Raw genomic sequence first — 20,305 nt, forward strand, 5'->3', positions numbered from 1 at the left:
TTAATTTGTACATGTAAACAATTAAACGTTCATCCACTAAATGTTGTTCAACCTGAACCGATGTGGAGTCAGTAAAAAACATATAAGACATCGACCCTAATGACAAAAAACAGAGTGTAACTATATTACGTGTGTGAAGTTTATTACTAGTTCGGGAAGTTTTAATTGGTCAAAAGGCGCAGGAAGGTTCATCATTTGTTGTTGAAAAGTTGCATTCCTTTTCAAAAGAAAAAAAAGTAAGGTTTTTATGAAAAAGCCTTTCAAGAGAAAACAAATTTTGGTTATATCTTATTTATATGGTTTGACAACTGAATCAAACATTTACCAAGGTTGTATTTGATCATTATTACTAAAAATAAAATCAGCTAAAAAAAAACCATTACTAGGTCTAGTTACAGTGTTACACTGTATTGTAAATCATTTAGTAATAAACCAAACAAATTACTATCATCATTTTTAATTTGTGTAGTCATTACATACATGCAAAATTGTAAATTAAATTATAAAATCATGCCATACTATACTGCTAGATGAAAATTGAATTGTCATATCAAATTAAAAATTAATGTATTTTCATGAAAACTGGAAAAAAAAAACTATTAAATTAGAAAGGCGAAATTCAACGTGACGCATCTATCTATATAGGCTTGGGCTTATAATATATACAAAAGCCCAGTTAATTATTAATGGGTCGAAGTCGAAACTTGAAAGCAAGCAGTGTCATCGTTCTATTTATCATCAGCCCAAAAAAGGAAGAAAAAACAAATCAATTTTATGTTCGTTTGGTATAATATCGATTTTAATTTTAACCAAGTAAACCGGATAGGAGGAGATTCGTAAATTGTAATCGATAAAAGAGATCTGTGTCAAAAGTACGCGTGAGGTTCTCTCTTCTCTGCAAACAAAAATCCTGGCGTTGATAGCGATTGGTTAATTGTCGGTGAATCAACGTTTTTCTGTTACACATATCAATCAATCATCATCCTCTTCATACTCTCTTCTTCTTCTTCATCGTAATCATTAGCTTCAATTCCGAGTTTTCTCTTCGTCGCCGTTGTGCTAGAGTTTTGTCAGATCTCGCCGGGAAATTAGCAATGGCGTTTTAGTCTGTTTACCTGTGAAGCTTTTGCGTAAACGCTGGATTCTTCTCAAATCTCTCTCACCTGATCTCTTATTAGATTCCGAGTATGATTTGTTTCTCTCCTTCATTATATTCGGGTTGCTTCCACGATTTCGTTGCTTGATTTAGTTTTTTTTTTGAATTTGATAGGGATGGCGCTAAAGCGAGGGCTATCTGGAGTTAACCGGATTAGAGGAAGTGGTGGTGGATCTCGATCTGTGCTTGTGCTTCTCATATTTTTCTGTGTTTTTGCACCTCTTTGCTTCTTTGTTGGCCGAGGAGTGTATATCGATTCCTCAAATGGTATGCATATATTGCTTATCTTTCTATATACTAATTTGCAGATTCATGTATAGAGATTCAGAAATTCTATTAATGATTGAGAACATTAGCATAGTTTTACCACTCTTTAGTTTTCAGCCTTTACTATCTCAATTTTAAGTTACTTTTAGCTTGATGTGACACTGATGATATTCAGACAATTGCTATTTTTCTAGACTGGCAAAATTGGTTCTTTGCTATTTTACTATCGAGCTTTGGTTTCAAGGATTAGTGTCTCTCGATTTTGTGTTACATATATAATTTATCTGCGAATTGTCCATCTGATGGAGCTTACTTTCATTACTGCAGATTATTCAATTGTTTCTGTGAAGCAGGTATGTCGGCTTAAACTCTATCAAATTATCTACTTGTATGTTTTGACAGAAGTAAGAATGTTGTTTGATTGGACTGTTTTTTTTTGTTTTTTTTGGCAGAATCTTGACTGGAGAGAACGTTTAGCAATGCAATCTGTTAGATCTCTTTTCTCGAAAGAGGTAGTTTAAATCTTTGAAACTTTGCTTCGATTTATTGTCTTTGTCAGTTTTTCTGAGACTGGATAGTTTCTTACTAAATTTGTTGTCCAGATACTAGATGTTATAGCAACCAGCACAGCTGATTTGGGTCCTCTTAGCCTTGATTCTTTTAAGAAAAACAATTTGTCTGCATCATGGCGGGGAACCGGAGTAGACCCCTCCTTTAGACATTCTGAGGTGTGGTTTAAGTGTCTCATTTCTTTTCTAAGCTTCTATTCTCAATGATGTTTTCTCATAGTTTTCATCTTTTGCTGTACTTGAGGCAGAATCCAGCAACTCCTGATGTCAAATCTAATAACCTGAATGAAAAACGTGACAGCATTTCAAAAGGTAGTGGCTTTTAATTTAAGTGGCATCTCTGATTTGACGTTTTCCATCTCTGATTCTTCTATATATTGCTGATGCAGATAGTATCCATCAGAAAGTTGAGACACCTACAAAGATTCACAGAAGGGTAACTATTATTTATTAAAGTTCAATGTCATGATGCATCAAATACTCTTTAGGGACTTCTTGTGTCTTTAGTATTTCATTATCAACATTTTTTTTATCCATCTTGACATTTCAGCAACTAAGAGAGAAAAGGCGTGAGATGCGGGCAAATGAGTTAGTTCAGCACAATGATGACACGATTTTGAAACTCGAAAATGCTGCCATTGAACGCTCTAAGTCTGTTGATTCTGCAGTCCTTGGTAAATACAGTATTTGGAGAAGAGAAAATGAGAATGACAACTCTGATTCAAATATACGCTTGATGCGGGATCAAGTAATAATGGCTAGAGTCTATAGTGGGATTGCAAAATTGAAAAACAAGAACGATTTGTTACAAGAACTCCAGGCCCGACTTAAGGACAGCCAACGGGTTTTGGGGGAAGCAACATCTGATGCTGATCTTCCTCGGAGGTAAATTACTCCTTTTGGTTTCTACTACTTGCCTTTTTTCGACTGCTTGTGTACTTCTTAAAGTAACATGCTCTCTAAATTACTTTTCATATAGTGCGCATGAGAAACTCAGAGCCATGGGTCAAGTCTTGGCTAAAGCTAAGATGCAGTTATATGACTGCAAGCTGGTTACTGGAAAGCTGAGAGCAATGCTTCAGACTGCCGACGAACAAGTGAGGAGCTTAAAGAAGCAGAGTACTTTTCTGGCTCAGTTAGCAGCAAAAACCATTCCAAATCCTATCCATTGCCTATCAATGCGCTTGACTATCGATTACTATCTTCTGTCTCCGGAGAAAAGAAAATTCCCTCGGAGTGAAAACCTAGAAAACCCTAATCTTTATCATTATGCCCTCTTTTCCGACAATGTATTAGCTGCATCAGTAGTTGTTAACTCAACCATCATGAATGCCAAGGTAAAATCATTAGCTCTTATCACTTGATTCGTCCTAATATCTGTATGTTTAATTTTAGATACGCATTGCAGAGCTGAAATTAAAAATGTCTTTATTCCCTATATGTGCAGGATCCTTCTAAGCATGTTTTTCACCTTGTCACGGATAAACTCAATTTCGGAGCAATGAACATGTGGTTCCTCCTAAACCCACCCGGAAAGGCAACCATACATGTGGAAAACGTCGATGAGTTTAAGTGGCTCAATTCATCTTACTGTCCTGTCCTTCGTCAGCTTGAATCTGCAGCAATGAGAGAGTACTATTTTAAAGCAGACCATCCAACTTCAGGCTCTTCGAATCTAAAATACAGAAACCCAAAGTATCTATCCATGTTGAATCACTTGAGATTCTACCTCCCTGAGGTTTATCCCAAGCTGAACAAAATCCTCTTCCTGGACGATGACATCATTGTTCAGAAAGACTTGACTCCACTCTGGGAAGTTAACCTGAACGGCAAAGTCAACGGTGCAGTCGAAACCTGTGGGGAAAGTTTCCACAGATTCGACAAGTATCTCAACTTTTCGAATCCTCACATTGCGAGGAACTTCAATCCAAATGCTTGTGGATGGGCTTATGGAATGAACATGTTCGACCTAAAGGAATGGAAGAAGAGAGACATCACTGGTATATACCACAAGTGGCAAAACATGGTAAATAACTCTTTAATTCTTTGCAACAAATAGTCTAATGATGGTTTATTATTTTATTTATTGTGGTTTGCTCATTTTGGCTTGTGTTGTTTAGAATGAGAACAGGACACTATGGAAGCTAGGGACATTGCCACCAGGATTAATAACATTCTACGGATTAACACATCCCTTAAACAAGGCGTGGCATGTGCTGGGACTTGGATATAACCCGAGTATCGACAAGAAGGACATTGAGAATGCAGCAGTGGTTCACTATAACGGGAACATGAAACCATGGTTGGAGTTGGCAATGTCCAAATATCGGCCGTATTGGACCAAGTACATCAAGTTTGATCACCCATATCTTCGTCGTTGCAACCTTCATGAATAAAATCAAATCTTTGTTAGATGATTTGAGGTAATTACTTCTAATGTTCTGTTGTTCCCATTCCATTGCTCTTTATTCCACACATTGTTAATTGTTTATTCATATCGTTTTTTAGTCATTCTTTTCTTCTCTTCTTCTTTCGGGTTAAAAACACTTATGTTATTTTTTGAGTTTTTCTAATGATAGTAATATGTTTCTGGAGATTCTCTTGATGGTCTTGTGAAAAAATTGAAGAACACATACTATCTCTCTATTTACTATATACTGTAAGTCAAAATAATAATCCAATTTTTTGTTGATGTGTCATTAATAAATAAATAACTATCATTAATAATTGGATTGGTTACACATTTTAAATTTTATTTATGTTTGGATATCCAATTTTTTTTTTTCCATTGCTAATTTAATTGTTATCATTATGATGTTCATATTCTTTTCTTGTATTGGATCATATTGTATATCTTTATTTTCCAATTGTAAATATTCAAAATAATATATTTTCTTGGAAAAAAATCTATTGTGGTTTCTCTTTTTTTATATAAGCAACTATTTAATGGTAATATGACATATAATAATAATTTAAAAAATTAGATAGTATTTAGATTTTAGACTATTAGTGGAAAATTTTACAAAATAAATAAATCCCAACTATGATAGAAACCCAAATTGAGTGAAAATAGAAGATGGGCTTTAAATCGGACCGACGCTTATTGCTTACTAATACAAATCGCCCTTCCTTAAGGTCTGAAGACGAAACGAAGAACAAACACTGAAACAAAAGAGAAAAATCCCAAAGCTAGAAACCCTAATCCCAAACGAATCAATGGAGCGAGACGAAGAAGCGAGTGGACCGATGATGGAGATGTGCACTAACGGCGGCGAAGAGACGTCTAATCGAAGACCTATCATAAGTGGCGAACCGCTCGACATCGAGGCCTACGCGGCTCTCTACAAAGGTCGCACGAAGATCATGCGGCTTCTCTTCATCGCTAACCACTGCGGAGGAAACCACGCGCTTCAGTTTGACGCGTTGAGGATGGCTTACGATGAGATCAAAAAGGGTGAGAATACGCAGTTGTTCAGAGAAGTGGTCAATAAGATTGGCAACAGGCTTGGGGAAAAGTATGGGATGGATCTTGCTTGGTGTGAGGCCGTCGATCGTCGTGCTGAACAGAAGAAAGTAAAGCTGGAGAATGAGCTCAGTTCTTATCGGGTAATTACATTTTTGACCTAATTTTCATTATCTCTATTCCTTGCTTATTGACTCTCTACTAGGATTTGGTGATGCTTTTTCTCAAGTAGGTTCTTAGAGAATCAAGTATGTAGTGTTGTTTGTGTTACTTACTGTGCGTATAGCTCGTTACACTGGCTTGCTTGATTCTGTAATTGCATTAATGTTGATTTATCTCCTTGATATGAGTATACAGCCAAATCTGCTCTATTGACTCTTTACTGCTGATTTTGATGATGTTCTTTCTCAATTAATTGCTTAAAGAGTGAAGTATGTGGTGCTGTTTATGTGTTGCTCAGTGTGTGCTTAGCTCTTTTCTAGTTTATCACTTGCTTGAATAATTGCATCATTGTTGATGCATCTTCTTGGTATGAGTATACGACCAAATCTGATCAAGGAAAGCATCATAATTGGCTCTCATGGTTAGCTGTATAATGTTAACTCTCTGTTTAATAATTAATTTCTTAGAGACTGAAGTATGTGCTGTTCTTTTTGTGTTGTTCAGCGTGTGCATTATGCATAGCTCTTTCATGGTAATAGCTTGCTTGATTCTTAAATTGCATTAATGTTGATTCTTCTTCTTGATATGTGTATTGATATGTGTATACAGACAAATTTGATCAAGGAAAGCATCAGAATGGGTTACAATGACTTTGGAGATTTCTATTACGCATGTGGTATGCTCGGAGATGCTTTCAAGAACTATATCCGAACACGCGACTACTGCACTACGACAAAGCACATCATTCACATGTGTATGAATGCGATTCTTGTCAGCATCGAAATGGGTCAGTTTACTCATGTTACAAGCTATGTGAACAAGGCAGAGCAGAATCCTGAAACCCTTGAACCTATGGTTAATGCAAAACTGCGATGTGCATCTGGATTGGCTCATTTGGAGTTGAAGAAGTACAAGCTAGCTGCTCGTAAGGTCTGTTGTTTTCCCATATTTGCTCATGTGTTTATGGATCCTATTCATATCCTAACTGAAATCTAATCATTGAACTTGAATATTGTCTTGTGCAGTTCTTAGATGTTAACCCAGAACTTGGAAATTCCTATAATGAAGTCATTGCTCCTCAAGATATTGCCACCTATGGTGGACTCTGTGCCCTGGCAAGCTTTGATCGATCAGAATTGAAGGCATGTATCCTATTTAGCATTTCTTTTAACTCTGCCATTTTTCTCCAACACTTGGTCTATAACTTAGTCTAATTTTGCAGCAAAAAGTCATTGACAATATCAACTTCCGGAATTTCTTGGAGCTAGTGCCTGATGTGAGGGAACTTATCAACGATTTCTATTCAAGGTTGCATATTCTTACCAAGACTCTCGTCTATTTCTTGCATAGCACCAAATTACTAACCTTGAACTAAGGATTATTAGTGTGAATACCCACTAAGACCAGATTTACCCAACGAAGTCCCTCATAATTATTATGTCCCTTGAATCCACTATTTATTCTAATCACTGACTCTGATAAACTGAAGTAGCTGTTGTGACGTTAGACTCTAATCCTGTATCGATTATGAAGGCTTCCAATGTTGCCCTCCAAATTCTTATCTATGTTAACAATGCGTAAGACATGCAAACTCGACCCTTTTAGACTGTATTCTCGTTGAATCTAATTATTAAGTTTGCTTGTTGCAGCCGCTATGCTTCCTGCCTGGAATATCTTGCAAGTCTCAAATCGAATCTGCTGCTGGACATCCATCTTCATGATCACGTTGACACACTATATGATCAGATAAGGAAGAAGGCACTGATCCAGTACACATTGCCATTTGTCTCTGTTGATTTGAGCAGGATGGCCGATGCATTCAAGACTAGCGTCTCTGGTCTAGAGAAAGAACTTGAAGCCTTGATCACAGACAACCAGATTCAGGTCCGTAGTGTTTCCCGAAATAACTTTGTTTTATGTTACTGTCATTTTAAAAACCTTAATAGAGGCAAAATCTTTTTTCCATCCCGGACAGGCAAGGATTGATTCACACAACAAAATCCTCTATGCAAGACACGCGGATCAGAGGAATGCAACTTTCCAAAAGGTACTTCAGATGGGAAACGAATTCGATAGAGATGTCAGGGCGATGCTGTTAAGAGCCAACCTCCTGAAACATGAGTATCATGCCAGATCGGCAAGGAAACTTTGATGACATCTGCTTTGCTAAACTGAGAGGTAATGGCCTATTCCAAGATCATAAGATATCTGTTAAAATTTAATTTGGTTTAGTTACTGGTTAGCTTTCTATCTGACCTTCTCTGTTCTCTAGTTATCGCTTTGTTTTGTCAACTTTTAGTTTAAGATTCTTTGAATTATCTATGGACTTTGAATGAAATCCCGAGTGTGAATCTATAGACGCATGAATCACACTGAAAGTGAAATGGTCAAAGAGTACAGACATAAGTACACACACTTGGTTTCATGGGCCGATATGATTTATGATCTTTGTATGCATGTGGGTGGTGGGATCAAAAATCTCATCTCCCAACTAATATCCATTTCATTTTGTCAACTAAACGTCGTATATTATATGATAGTTTGTGGCTTTGTGCACAGTTGTCACTCTATAGTTGAAGACTTTTTTTTTTCTTATCTACAAGAAATAATAATCAAAACGGTTAGGTCTTTTTTTTATAAGTAGAATCTCGAAAATTGCAAAACCAAGATTTGATGTCGGCAAACGCATCATGTAGACTAAGTGTGAACTTTTGATTTTCTTGTGTCAAAGAACTTTTGATATTAATCACTCGATAGCTACGTTTCATCATTATTAGTTTCTTCTATAGAATTTTTATCACTGAATGGGATAGTTCACATTATCTGGTACTATTATTTTTACTATTGCAAGTAGTTCTTTTCTATGCATTTCTTTGAAGTTGTTCTCTTTGTAGTTTGAGGTATCTTATATATATATATTTCTATATGTTTGTGTTTGCCAGGAATATTCAAGGGTGTTTTTTCAAGATTCGAACCAAACGAGAAATTGGGCAAGATTACTTTTTTGTAAGAACCAAGTGTTTCAATGAGTCGATGACATTTAGAGTAAGTAAAGGTTTTATTCTAAGATGGACAGTCCATTATTAATCAACTATTGAATGATATTGCCTTTTAAATGAGTCTTAGGTAGCATCGCAATAACTCCATGTTTACTCAAAACTCACAAACCATGAAGTTAAGAATCCGCCAAATTTGGAAGATGGGCCAACTCTAAATTTACTCACCCCAATACTCCATTTATTTTGGGTTGCATTGATGAAAGTAATTTGTATAATTGATAGGTTGTGTATCAAAAACCGGATCTCATTATTTGTGATCTTTGCATTAGTTATTTTTGGAGACTAATAACCATCTTTCTAAACTGTGAGTAATACAAATATAAACAACTTCTTGTTCGCTATGGAAAATAAAACATAACTCTTTAGGTACGATTCACGATGCAAAAACAATAGTCATCGTGAATAAACATGTCCGAAATACATGAATTAACAAATGAAACGCTCAACAAATGAATTGACAAATGAAACGCTCAACAAACGAAGAATCTCACATCCCATGATGAAATTGGGATTTACAAATAAAAAGTAGCACAAGAAGAAGGGGGTAGAACAGTAATTTTAAAAGAAAGACAGCGTTGATTCACCACTTGAAGTGGACTTTTATAGCAAAAAGAGTTGAGTAACGTCAAAAGAGTCAAACCCAACTTTTCAAAGGTTGTGTAAGGCTTTCCATGACTCCACATCTTCTTCTTTTCCCTTTTTATCCTTTTCTCTTCTCTCTCTTTTATTTTTTCTTTTGAAGTAAATTAATTTCACGAAACAAATCAGAGAACCTTTTATATCTTCCTTTTTCGTCGTTACTATCGTCCTTTACCTTTTTCATTTACTGTTCTCTCTCTCTCTCTATCTCTATCTCTATCTTCTATTCATGGACATGCACCGAAGCGACAAAGCTTAGGGCTTTTCTCTCATCCATGGCGGATTTCTTCTATCTTCATTAAATATTTCCCTCTTTATTAAAATCTCATGAATTTCAACGGTTTTCTCGACGACGGTGCTGGAGCCTCAAAGCTACTCTCTGATGCTCCGTACAACAACCACTTCTCTTTCTCCGCCGTAGACACCATGCTCGGAAGCGCCGCCATTGCTCCTTCTCAGTCTCTTCCTTTCTCTTCTTCAGGCCTCTCTCTCGGACTCGTAAGCTCACTATCTCCTCTTTTAATCTTCGATTTCTTCTTCTTCTACTACTTATGATAATCTCTGTAAATTTGGCAGCAAACAAATGGAGAAATGAGTAGAAACGGAGAGATTATGGAGTCAAACGTAAGTCGTAAGAGTAGTAGAGGAGAAGATGTAGAAAGCAGATCTGAAAGTGATAACGCTGAAGCTGTCTCCGGTGACGATTTAGATACCTCCGATAGACCTTTAAAGAAGAAGAAACGTTACCATCGTCACACTCCTAAACAAATTCAAGACCTCGAATCGTAAACTCACTATACACAAAATCTCCATTTACACTTCTACGAATCGTTTTGATTTTTGATTTTGATGAATCCTCCATTTTTAGGGTTTTTAAAGAGTGTGCACATCCAGACGAGAAGCAACGTCTTGATCTTAGCCGTCGACTTAACTTAGATCCTCGTCAAGTCAAGTTCTGGTTCCAGAATCGTCGTACTCAGATGAAGGTTTTTAGCTTCGAATCGCTAATCTTTGTTTTCTGGTTTCTTTGTTTTGATTTTTGATTTGTTTTTACAGACTCAAATCGAACGACATGAGAATGCTTTGTTGAGGCAAGAGAACGATAAGCTTCGAGCTGAGAATATGTCTGTACGCGAAGCTATGAGAAACCCTATGTGTGGTAATTGCGGCGGACCTGCCGTTATCGGTGAGATCTCAATGGAAGAGCAACATCTGAGAATTGAAAACTCTCGTCTCAAAGATGAGTTAGACCGAGTCTGTGCCTTAACCGGTAAGTTTCTTGGCCGGTCTAATGGTTCACATCATATACCGGACTCAGCACTTGTTCTCGGCGTTGGTGTTGGTTCTGGTGGATGTAATGTTGGTGGTGGTTTCACTCTCTCTTCTCCGCTGTTGCCTCAAGCTTCTCCTAGATTTGAGATTTCTAATGGAACCGGTTCTGGTTTGGTGGCTACGGTTAACCGTCAACAACCGGTTAGTGTTAGTGATTTTGATCAGAGATCGAGGTATTTGGATTTAGCTCTTGCGGCTATGGATGAGCTTGTGAAGATGGCTCAGACACGTGAGCCGCTCTGGGTTCGAAGCTCGGATTCTGGTTTTGAAGTGCTGAACCAGGAAGAGTACGACACAAGTTTCTCTCGGTGTGTTGGACCAAAACAAGATGGGTTTGTCTCAGAAGCTTCTAAAGAAGCTGGAACTGTTATCATCAATAGCTTAGCGCTCGTTGAAACCTTAATGGACTCGGTGAGTAGTTACTAAAACACTTAATTTTAGTAATGAGCTTAATCCAGCAAAAGTTCTAGAAAGTACTAATCTTTTGATACAATGTTTTTTATAGGAACGGTGGGCGGAAATGTTTCCTAGTATGGTCTCAAGAACTTCAACCACAGAGATTATCTCTAGTGGCATGGGAGGGCGAAATGGTGCACTTCACCTGGTATGTAATTATGCGTTTAACATTTAATTAACACATATAAAATCTTAATTCAACAAATGGGTCTTTTAATGTTTTGTTTTTGGTTAATTAGATGCACGCAGAGCTTCAACTGCTGTCTCCACTCGTGCCGGTTAGACAAGTGTCGTTCTTGCGGTTCTGTAAACAGCACGCGGAAGGTGTTTGGGCAGTCGTGGATGTCTCAATTGATTCCATTAGAGAAGGTTCTTCTTCGAGCTGTAGAAGATTACCATCCGGTTGCCTCGTACAAGACATGGCCAATGGCTACTCAAAGGTAAAATTATTCTTTCTGGGTGATGATTATTTGTAATAGTAGTATACTGTATAGTTTTAACTTTTCACCTTTAGGAGTTACCCTAGTGTTGGTTGGTTCACATTTCTCTAGGAACCACAGGCAAGCTCTTTGTTTTTGTCCGAGAAATTATGATAAAGGTTTCTTATGCATTGGGTTTATAACTTTAAATTAACTTATGCATTGGAGTAGGATTATTTTATTGATCAGAAGCATCTAAATATCTCCGAGTTCTGTGCCCTTGGATCGTGCATTAATTTTTATCATTACACGTTCATAGAAGTTTTTCTCTTTGATTATCATTAATTATGTGTTAAAGCTGACATTAGACCTAAAAAAACGATTGTGATAAACCTAACGCAAAATAGTTTAAGAAATTTGCAGGTAACATGGATCGAGCACACGGAGTATGACGAAAACCACATCCACCGTTTATACCGCCCATTACTCAGGTGCGGTCTAGCGTTTGGTGCGCATCGATGGATGGCTGCATTACAACGTCAATGCGAATGCCTCACGATTCTCATGTCCTCCACTGTTTCCACTTCCACTAATCCATCCCGTAAGCTCCCTCAAACGCTGCGTTTCTGATTTATTTTGTAGAAATATATATTTGTTTGTTGTTGTTGACGTGATTCATATCTTATCCTACCAGAATAAATAAGATTTAATAAATAGTATGAACTGTTGACTGAGTCACAAAGAAAAAGATGATAGCTGTTGATTCTGTAATTATCAAACTATATAGTTTAATTAATCTTTTTTTGGTTATATTAATGGGCACAGCTATAAACTGCAATGGGAGAAAAAGCATGCTAAAGCTAGCGAAGAGGATGACTGATAATTTCTGTGGAGGGGTTTGTGCTTCGTCGTTACAGAAATGGAGCAAACTCAACGTTGGCAACGTCGACGAAGACGTTAGGATAATGACTAGGAAGAGTGTAAACAATCCTGGCGAGCCGCCTGGGATAATTCTAAATGCGGCGACGTCAGTTTGGATGCCGGTATCTCCGAGGCGGTTGTTTGACTTCCTTGGAAACGAACGGCTTAGATCGGAATGGGATATCTTATCCAACGGTGGACCAATGAAAGAGATGGCCCATATAGCTAAAGGCCATGACCGTTCCAACTCCGTCTCCCTCCTCCGTGCCAGCGTAAGCATTCATATTTATTACACTTTCTATTTGCATGCGTAAGTAGCTAAGCTAATCTCCAAATTTTAGTTTAGGTTTTGGTGAATTTAGTATTTTATAAACATTAGATGGTTTTGGAAAACTTGAAATTTTAGTCGGTTTAGTTTTTTGTTTACGGTTTTCAACTTTTTCTGATTTTTTTGGGTTGGTTTTAGATAAATTAAAGTTAAACCGACTTGTGTGGACATTGAATATTTGATCTATAAACAGTGTATGAAAGGACTTTGTTGTGTTGTGTGACCCCAGGATGGTGTTGTCATATGAATCTTGTCGCGTGTGATTGGAAAGTGACAAATCTAGAATTTGGAAGTATTGTGTGATAAAAGTCAATAGTAATAAGACATTTTTGACCTTTTTCTTTCCTTTTTGGCTCCGACGTTTTGAAAAATCCTCTGTTTTTTTCTCTCTTTATTTCTGCATTATTGGTGTCTTTTCTCCGTTGTACCCCTTGAGCTTTTTCTGGCTTGTGACGGTGACACTGTAAAAGTCTCCTCGTTCATCATCTTTTAATTTATTGTTTCCCCTTTTGGGATTTATAATTTTCTCTTCTACCACCAAAGTTTCCATTTATTTAATTTTGTTTTGATTTTTTCATGCAGGCGATAAATGCGAATCAGAGTAGTATGCTGATATTACAAGAGACAAGCATAGACGCTGCAGGAGCGGTTGTCGTGTACGCGCCTGTTGATATCCCAGCAATGCAAGCTGTGATGAACGGTGGAGATTCTGCTTACGTGGCACTCCTTCCTTCAGGATTCGCCATTCTCCCTAACGGTCAGGCTGGTACGCAACGCTGCGCCGCAGAGGAACGTAACAGTATTGGTAACGGTGGGTGCATGGAGGAAGGAGGGTCGTTACTAACGGTGGCGTTTCAGATACTGGTGAATAGTTTGCCTACGGCTAAGCTAACGGTGGAATCTGTGGAGACGGTTAATAATTTGATATCGTGCACCGTTCAGAAGATTAAAGCTGCTCTTCATTGTGATAGCACCTGATCATCGAGATCAGACGATGGAGGAGATTGAGTCAAGAACGAACCTCATTTTGTGATGAATCCGTTTTTGTGATGGTTCGGGTATTGACTCGATGAAATTTAAAAAAAAAAAAAAAACAAAGAATGTTGTAATTTGGATCGGTTTTATTTTGGATCATGTCGATGAAATGTAATTGTTTCTTGTTTCTCTTCTTGTAATGACTCGATAATATCGGGACAGCATTATATGAAACACACAAGTTTTTTTTAGGGGAGCTCAAATAATTAGTTATAAGCAAAAACGTATTATCATTTTTTTGGTTATAAATCAAGGCAACCAGAAGCACAATCCGTGTTTACTTTTGTGGTAGTTTATAATGTGAAAGGATTGGTTTGGACCGTGTCCTTTATTTAATGTTGTTCCAAGTTTACAGTACTTTTCTCAATAAGATGGAAAAGGAACGAACGAAGAAGAGTGAAACACGTGAGTGCATGAATTTAGTTGCAATCCCTTATAGTTATTATATCCATGCAATGTAGACAACTACAACGAAAGGCTAATTGATTAGGTTGGTTTAGAGATTGTTTGATAATGCTAGCCTAGATCCAAAGGTCACATCAGAAGAGACCACAGGCTACTAATGGGCTTTTATCTAAAGCCTGTCATTAACTACTCTATTATGGCTACCAAGTAAGTCTTCTCAAAGTGTATTGGGCCAATCATTAACTAATTTATTGGGCTAGATTTTAAGTCCATTGGAGTATATACTATTATTACAAACGACAATAATATTATTATTACAAACGGGCCGAAAGAAAAGAGTCAAAAGGAAGAGTCAAACTTCCGAATAATCCGCGCGCTTAACGTTCGATCGCCACCGTTGAATGAACAAACGGTCACGATCGTATCTAATACAGATTATTTAATTCCATTTTTTTCTTGTGGGGTGATGATCTCTGAACAGAAATTAAGGGTATGAGAATGATTGATTGGTCTTGGAATTGTGTAATAGACCAATGGCGAGAAATGCCATCTGTTCTTTTTTAGTTTAAGCTATATCCGCTCCGCCGCAGAGATATATATAGATATTTCTATAAATATGTTTTTGTATATATACACAGAGAGTTTTGATTAAGGAAGAAAAATCCTTAGATCATTTTTTTTTTGTTATCTTTGTTTCGTTTTTCTGGTAGAAGAGAGAAGAAGGAGAGACGAATTGGCAGCTAAGCGATTCTCTCTCTTTCTCTCTTTCTCTTCTCGTGTAATCTTTTGGTGTTCTTGAAACCACTTTTTTTTTTGTTAATTCCTCTGTTTCCTTGGAATTGTTTTCTGCTTTTTTAAGAAGAAAAAAACGATGAATGTGGTGCGGAGATTAACGAGTATTGCCTCTGGACGTAATTTCGTTTCTTCTGATAACGTAAAGAATATTGAAACTTTTTGAGTTTTTTTTGTTTGTTTGTATTTATTTTCTTGATTTGGGGATTGTTTAAAGTTGGACTCTTTTGTTTTTGTAACTTGCGTAGGTAGGAGAAACTGAGACGCCGAGATCAAAGCCTAACCAGAATCGTGAAGAAACAGAGTCTACGGAAACTACGTCGTACGAGAAAGATTCTGTCTCTTCCTCAGAGAACTCTGATCATTTACCAAAGGAAATCCGTGAGGTGGGACTTGGAGATGACAAGGTTTCCATTTTTGAGATTTTTTTAGCCTTTTGAGTTTCTGATTTGCTTTGTTTCTCTGATCTTTGAGCTAATGGTTCAAATGGATTTGATAGGATATGGACTGTGGAATCATCAAGGGAAATGGAACAGAATCTGGACGGATTATTACCACCAAAAAGAAGGGTTTGAATGATCAAAAAGACAAGGTGACTTTTCAGTTTTGGCTTGTGTTCTTTGTAATGACACATTTCTAAAATTGTTCTCCATGAAAATCTGTTTTTTTATATATTGTTTGTTATTATGCAGACAATCTCTTACAGAGCTGAACATGTAATTGGCACTGGCTCATTCGGTGTTGTCTTTCAGGTAAATAAAATTTAGACTCGAGATATTTTATTTAGTTGTTTTAAAAATTTGATTTTGAAGTTGATTCCTGGTTTTGATGTAGGCTAAGTGCTTAGAGACGGAAGAAAAAGTAGCAATAAAGAAAGTGTTACAGGACAAGAGATACAAAAACAGAGAACTTCAGATCATGCGAATGCTTGATCATCCTAATGTCGTTGAGCTCAAGCATTCTTTCTTTTCCACGACTGAGAAAGACGAGCTTTATCTTAACCTTGTTCTTGAGTATGTACCCGAGACTATTTACCGCGCTTCCAGATCTTACACCAAGATGAATCAGCATATGCCTTTGATTTATATTCAGCTCTACACCTATCAGGTATTAAGACCGTGTACTCTTTTCTGCATTCAGCTCTATTTTTGACTTTTGGGGTTCTGAGAAACATTTGTTTGTTGAAACCAGATTTGCCGTGCTATGAATTATCTGCATCAAGTGGTTGGAGTGTGTCACCGTGACATTAAGCCGCAGAATCTGTTGGTAAGCACAGCATTTTAAGACTAGTTCTTGTAAAGCTAGTACTACTTTTCTTACTCAATTTGAGAAATGTTGATGCATTTTGCAGGTCAATAATGTTACGCATGAAGTAAAGATATGCGATTTTGGGAGCGCCAAAATGCTGGTATGTTTCATAGCTCTTAATGGGATTTTCAGGGGTTGTTTGTTATATATGAAAACAATGAGTAGTGATGTCTTGTTGGTTTCAGATTCCAGGAGAACCAAATATATCTTACATATGCTCAAGGTATTACAGAGCTCCTGAACTCATATTTGGAGCAACCGAATACACAAGTGCGATCGATATGTGGTCTGTAGGTTGTGTCATGGCTGAGCTTTTTCTTGGACATGTAAGAAAAAAGTATCTGGTTCTGAGTTTTTTCAACTTTTGATTTGAGACATTTGCTTTGAACCTCTCTCTTTTGCTTTAAATGTCTACAGCCTCTATTCCCTGGAGAAACCAGTGTTGATCAATTGGTGGAGATCATTAAGGTAACAACATATTGGTTTTTTTATTACTTTTATCTGTTGTTTTTTTGGGGGGGCTCAGATTCTTAGAGTTGTTGTATAAACAGATTTTAGGGACACCAGCAAGAGAAGAGATAAAGAACATGAATCCTCGTTACAATGATTTTAAGTTCCCTCAGATCAAAGCTCAGCCGTGGCACAAGGTTTATACATAACAAATTTAACCAAGTGATTTACAAATTTTGATAATATGTTGCTTACAAATGAATCTGCAACTTTTCACACTCAAAATCTTCCGATGATTTTTCAGATTTTCCGGAGACAGGTATCTCCAGAAGCAATGGATCTTGCCTCTAGATTGCTCCAGTATTCACCAAACCTGAGATGCACAGCGGTAAGAGAAAAAAAAAACAGTTGATTTCTGACTATTAAAATTGCTGCTTCAATTCCTTTAATTTGACTCTGCTTTCAGCTTGAAGCATGTGCACACCCATTCTTCGATGATCTGAGAGACCCGAGAGCATCCTTGCCTAATGGAAGAGCACTTCCTCCATTGTTTGATTTCACAGCTCAAGGTTTTGGCAACTACACTTTGCTTCTTTTATAACTTACCTCCCAACCGGAAAATGCTTATCTTTCTCTTCTTGCAGAACTTGCTGGGGCATCTGTTGAACTGCGTCATCGCTTAATACCTGAGCATGCAAGGAAATGACCATTTGGGTTAATGGCTGCTTCTCTACGCAGATGTTGATATATAAATCTTTTTTTATTTTGAGAGTTTCTTGTTCACAAGTATAGCATTGTGCTGGTTATGAACCCTCACTGACCTCTGCAACCACATCGACTAGCAGTTTGAAAGTGTATAATTGTAAGTTTGTAACTTTGTAGCTTTCATTGTTGCAGACAGAAATGCAGAATTTTCCGAGTTTTCCTTCTATTGCAAATGTTACCAATAGTCTCCGCAAGAACACTTTCCATCTCTAAAGTGATGAAAGCAGTTAGAATCTCTTAAGATGATATGCCGAAGATATACTCTTGATATATACTTCATTGCACTGTGGCAATCCCCACAGACGCGAAGGTTCTTGATGATCCGGATTGGAGCTCCAGATGGTACAACAAGTAGACCAAACGCAACAGCTAATTTCTCACTATGGTAAGCCAAACCTAGCTCCTTCCCTTCCTTATCTAAGTCATGGAGAGCAAAACTCATATCCGCGAAATAACCAGCCTCTTTGATCAAAAGCATCATTTCATCAACCTTGGAATATATCTCAACCATTCTCGGATGTCTTCTATCTTCAGACATAAAGCTATGAACTTTACCTTTCTCTTCAACCCAACTGCAACCAGGTTCTTTGCTTATATTACGAGATTTCATCAATCTACGAACATTTGCAGCTTCGTCTTGTCTTCCCGCTGCAGAATACATGTTTGATAACTGAACATAAGGAACAGCATTGTTTGGTTCCAATTCCATAAGAGTTTTCGCTGCTCTTTCCCCGTTTTCTATATTCCCATGCTTCCTACTTGCAGCCAAAATCGCTTTCCATACAGTAGCATCTGGTTCAACCTCCATTTGATGCAGCAATTGCTCTACTTTTACGAAATCACCAGATCTACCAAAGAGATCAATCATACAGGCATAGTGTTCCGGTCCTGGTGTGATTCCATAAACTGTTCTCATCGAATCAAAGTAGCGTTGAGCATCTTCTAAGAGACCTGCATGACTGCAAGCAAATAGTAACCCGATAAAGGTAATGTAATCTGGGTGTTATGCCACTGCCTATCATCAAATCGTATGACTGTAGTGAGTCCTTGGCTCTACCGTTTTTTGCGTAACCCACAATAAGACAAGTCCATGTTATTAAATCCCTGATTTCCATAGAGTTGAATATAACATTCGCGTCTTCTAAGCTTCCACACTTTGTGTACATTGTCACAAGAGAATTGTTTACTGACAAAGATGAAGGAAAACCAGATTTAATATAATTCCCATGTACCTGTTGCCCAAACTCCAAAAGAGTTAACTCCGCCGAGGCGCTTAATACACTCGCTGTAACAATCTTATCAGGAGTAATGCCTCCAACTCTCATGTTACAGAACAACTTCAGTGCTTCATCATAAGATCCGTTATGTGTATTTCCTGTCACAAGAGCTGTCCAAGATATCACATCTTTCTCAATCATCCCTTCAAACACTTTCAACGCTGAATCCATGATCCCTCTTTTAGCATACATATCCACAAGGGCGTTATTCACAAGTTTGTAAGTCGCATACCCGGTTTTCACAATCAGACAATGTGCAGAAGAAGCTATCTTCATTTCTGTCCTAGACAAAGCAAAACAATTTAAGATGGATGGGATCGTGAAATCATCTATTTTCATATCTCGCTCATGCATTCTTCCAAACATAGACAGAGCTTCTCCAATAAGACCTTGTCTAACACACCCTACAATCATCGAGTTCCAAGATACCACATCATCAACCTCCATACCTTCTAACAAAGCTCTTGCGGATTCCATTTCTCTGCATTTAGCATACATATCAATCAATGCGCTCTGAACATAGATATTGGTCTTGAAACCACTCTTAACTATGCAGCAATGTACCTGGACTCCTACCCTGCAAGCAGAAACCGAGGCACAAGCAGTTAAAACACTAGGAAATGTATATTGATTCGATTGATTTCCTTCTCTTCTCAAATCCCTAAAACACTCTATTGCCTTGAAAGCAAATCCATTTTGAGAGTAACCAGTGAGCATTGAAGTCCATGTAACATTATTTTTCTCACCTTCCATTGTCTCAAAGAGGTATTCAGCTTCAGAGATACGCTTGCATTGTGCATACATAGCAAGAAGGCCATTCACCACATTAACATCCAAATCAAACCCGGTTTTTATTGTATGCCCATGAATCTGTTCACCTCTCAGAAGCAAAACAAGCGAAGTACACATCCTAAGAACACTACCCAAAGTGTACTCGTTAGGTTTTATTCCATCAGACTGCATTTCCCAAAACAAATTAAAAGCTTCAACTTTACTTCCAGACTTGCAATACCCAGAGATAAGAGCATTCCAGGAGATTGTATTCTTCACTGGGTTGCTACGAAAAAGCTTTTCTGCATCAGAAAGTCGCCTTGAATTCGAGTAAGCAACGATCATCGTGTTCCATGTAAACTCATCCCTCTCAGGCATTTTATCGAACATTTGGCGGGCTTCATCGACCCGACCAGATTTAGACAAATCTCCCAAAAGCAGATTCGAGTGAAGCTTCGTTCTATCAGCATAGCTGTGAATACAACTACCAAACGGTTTCAAAGGAAGGCGCCATTTTCTGTAGTTCAATCTGTGCATTACGACAGAGCCAAATTATATATACTCTCTCTTTCACTTTCACAAGACAACAAAATAAAACACTTGTTAAGGTTTACGGATACAAGACAAATACCAAATTTCGAATATGCCATTGCCACGGCCGGCCCACAGTTTTGTACAACATTAAAATAACAAAAGTAAATTATTTAACATTAGATTAAGTTGATTAAAAA

At 37.5% G+C, this 20,305-nt stretch overlaps 5 protein-coding genes across 10 annotated transcripts; 4 read left to right on the forward strand and 1 right to left on the reverse strand.

Annotated features, from left to right (window-relative positions):
• Positions 1-785: 785 nt before the first annotated feature.
• On the forward strand, positions 786-4,682 carry GAUT1 (galacturonosyltransferase 1). The gene is made up of 11 exons (NM_115977.4): positions 786-1,185; positions 1,271-1,423; positions 1,751-1,776; positions 1,876-1,935; positions 2,026-2,151; positions 2,241-2,304; positions 2,382-2,428; positions 2,543-2,877; positions 2,972-3,329; positions 3,440-4,018; positions 4,113-4,682. The coding sequence occupies exons 2-11, from the start codon at positions 1,273-1,275 to the stop codon at positions 4,386-4,388; spliced, it is 2,022 nt and encodes a 673-aa protein (NP_191672.1). The 5' UTR covers positions 786-1,185; positions 1,271-1,272; the 3' UTR covers positions 4,389-4,682.
• Positions 4,683-5,040: 358 nt separating this feature from the next.
• FUS6 (COP9 signalosome complex subunit 1) lies at positions 5,041-9,015 on the forward strand. The gene is made up of 7 exons (NM_115978.4): positions 5,041-5,598; positions 6,227-6,547; positions 6,643-6,759; positions 6,840-6,925; positions 7,267-7,501; positions 7,593-7,795; positions 8,560-9,015. The coding sequence occupies exons 1-6, from the start codon at positions 5,209-5,211 to the stop codon at positions 7,767-7,769; spliced, it is 1,326 nt and encodes a 441-aa protein (NP_567109.1). The 5' UTR covers positions 5,041-5,208; the 3' UTR covers positions 7,770-7,795; positions 8,560-9,015.
• Positions 9,016-9,204: 189 nt separating this feature from the next.
• Positions 9,205-14,029, forward strand: HDG1 (homeodomain GLABROUS 1). The gene is made up of 9 exons (NM_115979.5): positions 9,205-9,813; positions 9,892-10,100; positions 10,184-10,301; positions 10,372-11,058; positions 11,153-11,251; positions 11,343-11,543; positions 11,946-12,123; positions 12,348-12,715; positions 13,354-14,029. Exons 1-9 carry the CDS (start codon positions 9,643-9,645, stop codon positions 13,747-13,749), a joined length of 2,427 nt encoding a protein of 808 aa, NP_191674.1. The 5' UTR covers positions 9,205-9,642; the 3' UTR covers positions 13,750-14,029.
• A 647-nt stretch (positions 14,030-14,676) lies between these two features.
• Positions 14,677-17,691, forward strand: AT3G61160 (Protein kinase superfamily protein; the record flags this gene model as incomplete). 6 transcript variants are annotated; one of them, NM_202742.3, is made up of 13 exons in its annotated part: positions 14,690-15,145; positions 15,252-15,410; positions 15,503-15,595; positions 15,696-15,755; positions 15,838-16,110; positions 16,195-16,269; positions 16,355-16,411; positions 16,497-16,637; positions 16,729-16,779; positions 16,863-16,958; positions 17,066-17,149; positions 17,228-17,330; positions 17,406-17,691. In NM_202742.3, exons 1-13 carry the CDS (start codon positions 15,083-15,085, stop codon positions 17,465-17,467), a joined length of 1,317 nt encoding a protein of 438 aa, NP_974471.1. In that variant the 5' UTR covers positions 14,690-15,082. The 6 variants fall into 6 exon arrangements, with proteins under 6 accessions (NP_001326846.1, NP_974471.1, NP_191675.1 ...); NM_115980.4 differs by having other exon boundaries at positions 15,252-15,389; NM_001340078.1 differs by lacking the exon at positions 17,406-17,691 and having other exon boundaries at positions 15,252-15,389; positions 17,228-17,362.
• On the reverse strand, positions 17,565-20,233 carry AT3G61170 (Tetratricopeptide repeat (TPR)-like superfamily protein; the record flags this gene model as incomplete). The annotated part of the gene is made up of 3 exons (NM_115981.2): positions 18,584-20,233; positions 17,802-18,477; positions 17,565-17,712 (listed from the first exon to the last, which is right to left on the reverse strand). The coding sequence occupies exons 1-3, from the start codon at positions 20,109-20,111 to the stop codon at positions 17,565-17,567; spliced, it is 2,352 nt and encodes a 783-aa protein (NP_191676.1). The 5' UTR covers positions 20,112-20,233.
• Between the last annotated feature and the right edge of the window lie 72 nt (positions 20,234-20,305).

Source organism: Arabidopsis thaliana, chromosome 3 (genome assembly GCF_000001735.4).
Source record: "Arabidopsis thaliana chromosome 3, partial sequence".
NCBI lineage: Eukaryota > Viridiplantae > Streptophyta > Magnoliopsida > Brassicales > Brassicaceae > Arabidopsis > Arabidopsis thaliana.

Coding starts and splice junctions, on each gene's coding strand:
- GAUT1 (NM_115977.4), top strand. CDS start 1,273: ATGGCGCTAAAGCGAGGGCTATCTGGAGTTAACCGGATTAGAGGAAGT. Junction 1,424..1,750: donor GTATATCGATTCCTCAAATG/GTATGCATATAT, acceptor TCATTACTGCAG/ATTATTCAATTGTTTCTGTG. Junction 4,019..4,112: donor ACCACAAGTGGCAAAACATG/GTAAATAACTCT, acceptor TGTGTTGTTTAG/AATGAGAACAGGACACTATG.
- FUS6 (NM_115978.4), top strand. CDS start 5,209: ATGGAGCGAGACGAAGAAGCGAGTGGACCGATGATGGAGATGTGCACT. Junction 5,599..6,226: donor ATGAGCTCAGTTCTTATCGG/GTAATTACATTT, acceptor ATGTGTATACAG/ACAAATTTGATCAAGGAAAG. Junction 6,548..6,642: donor ACAAGCTAGCTGCTCGTAAG/GTCTGTTGTTTT, acceptor TGTCTTGTGCAG/TTCTTAGATGTTAACCCAGA.
- HDG1 (NM_115979.5), top strand. CDS start 9,643: ATGAATTTCAACGGTTTTCTCGACGACGGTGCTGGAGCCTCAAAGCTA. Junction 10,101..10,183: donor CAAATTCAAGACCTCGAATC/GTAAACTCACTA, acceptor CTCCATTTTTAG/GGTTTTTAAAGAGTGTGCAC. Junction 11,252..11,342: donor GAAATGGTGCACTTCACCTG/GTATGTAATTAT, acceptor TTGGTTAATTAG/ATGCACGCAGAGCTTCAACT.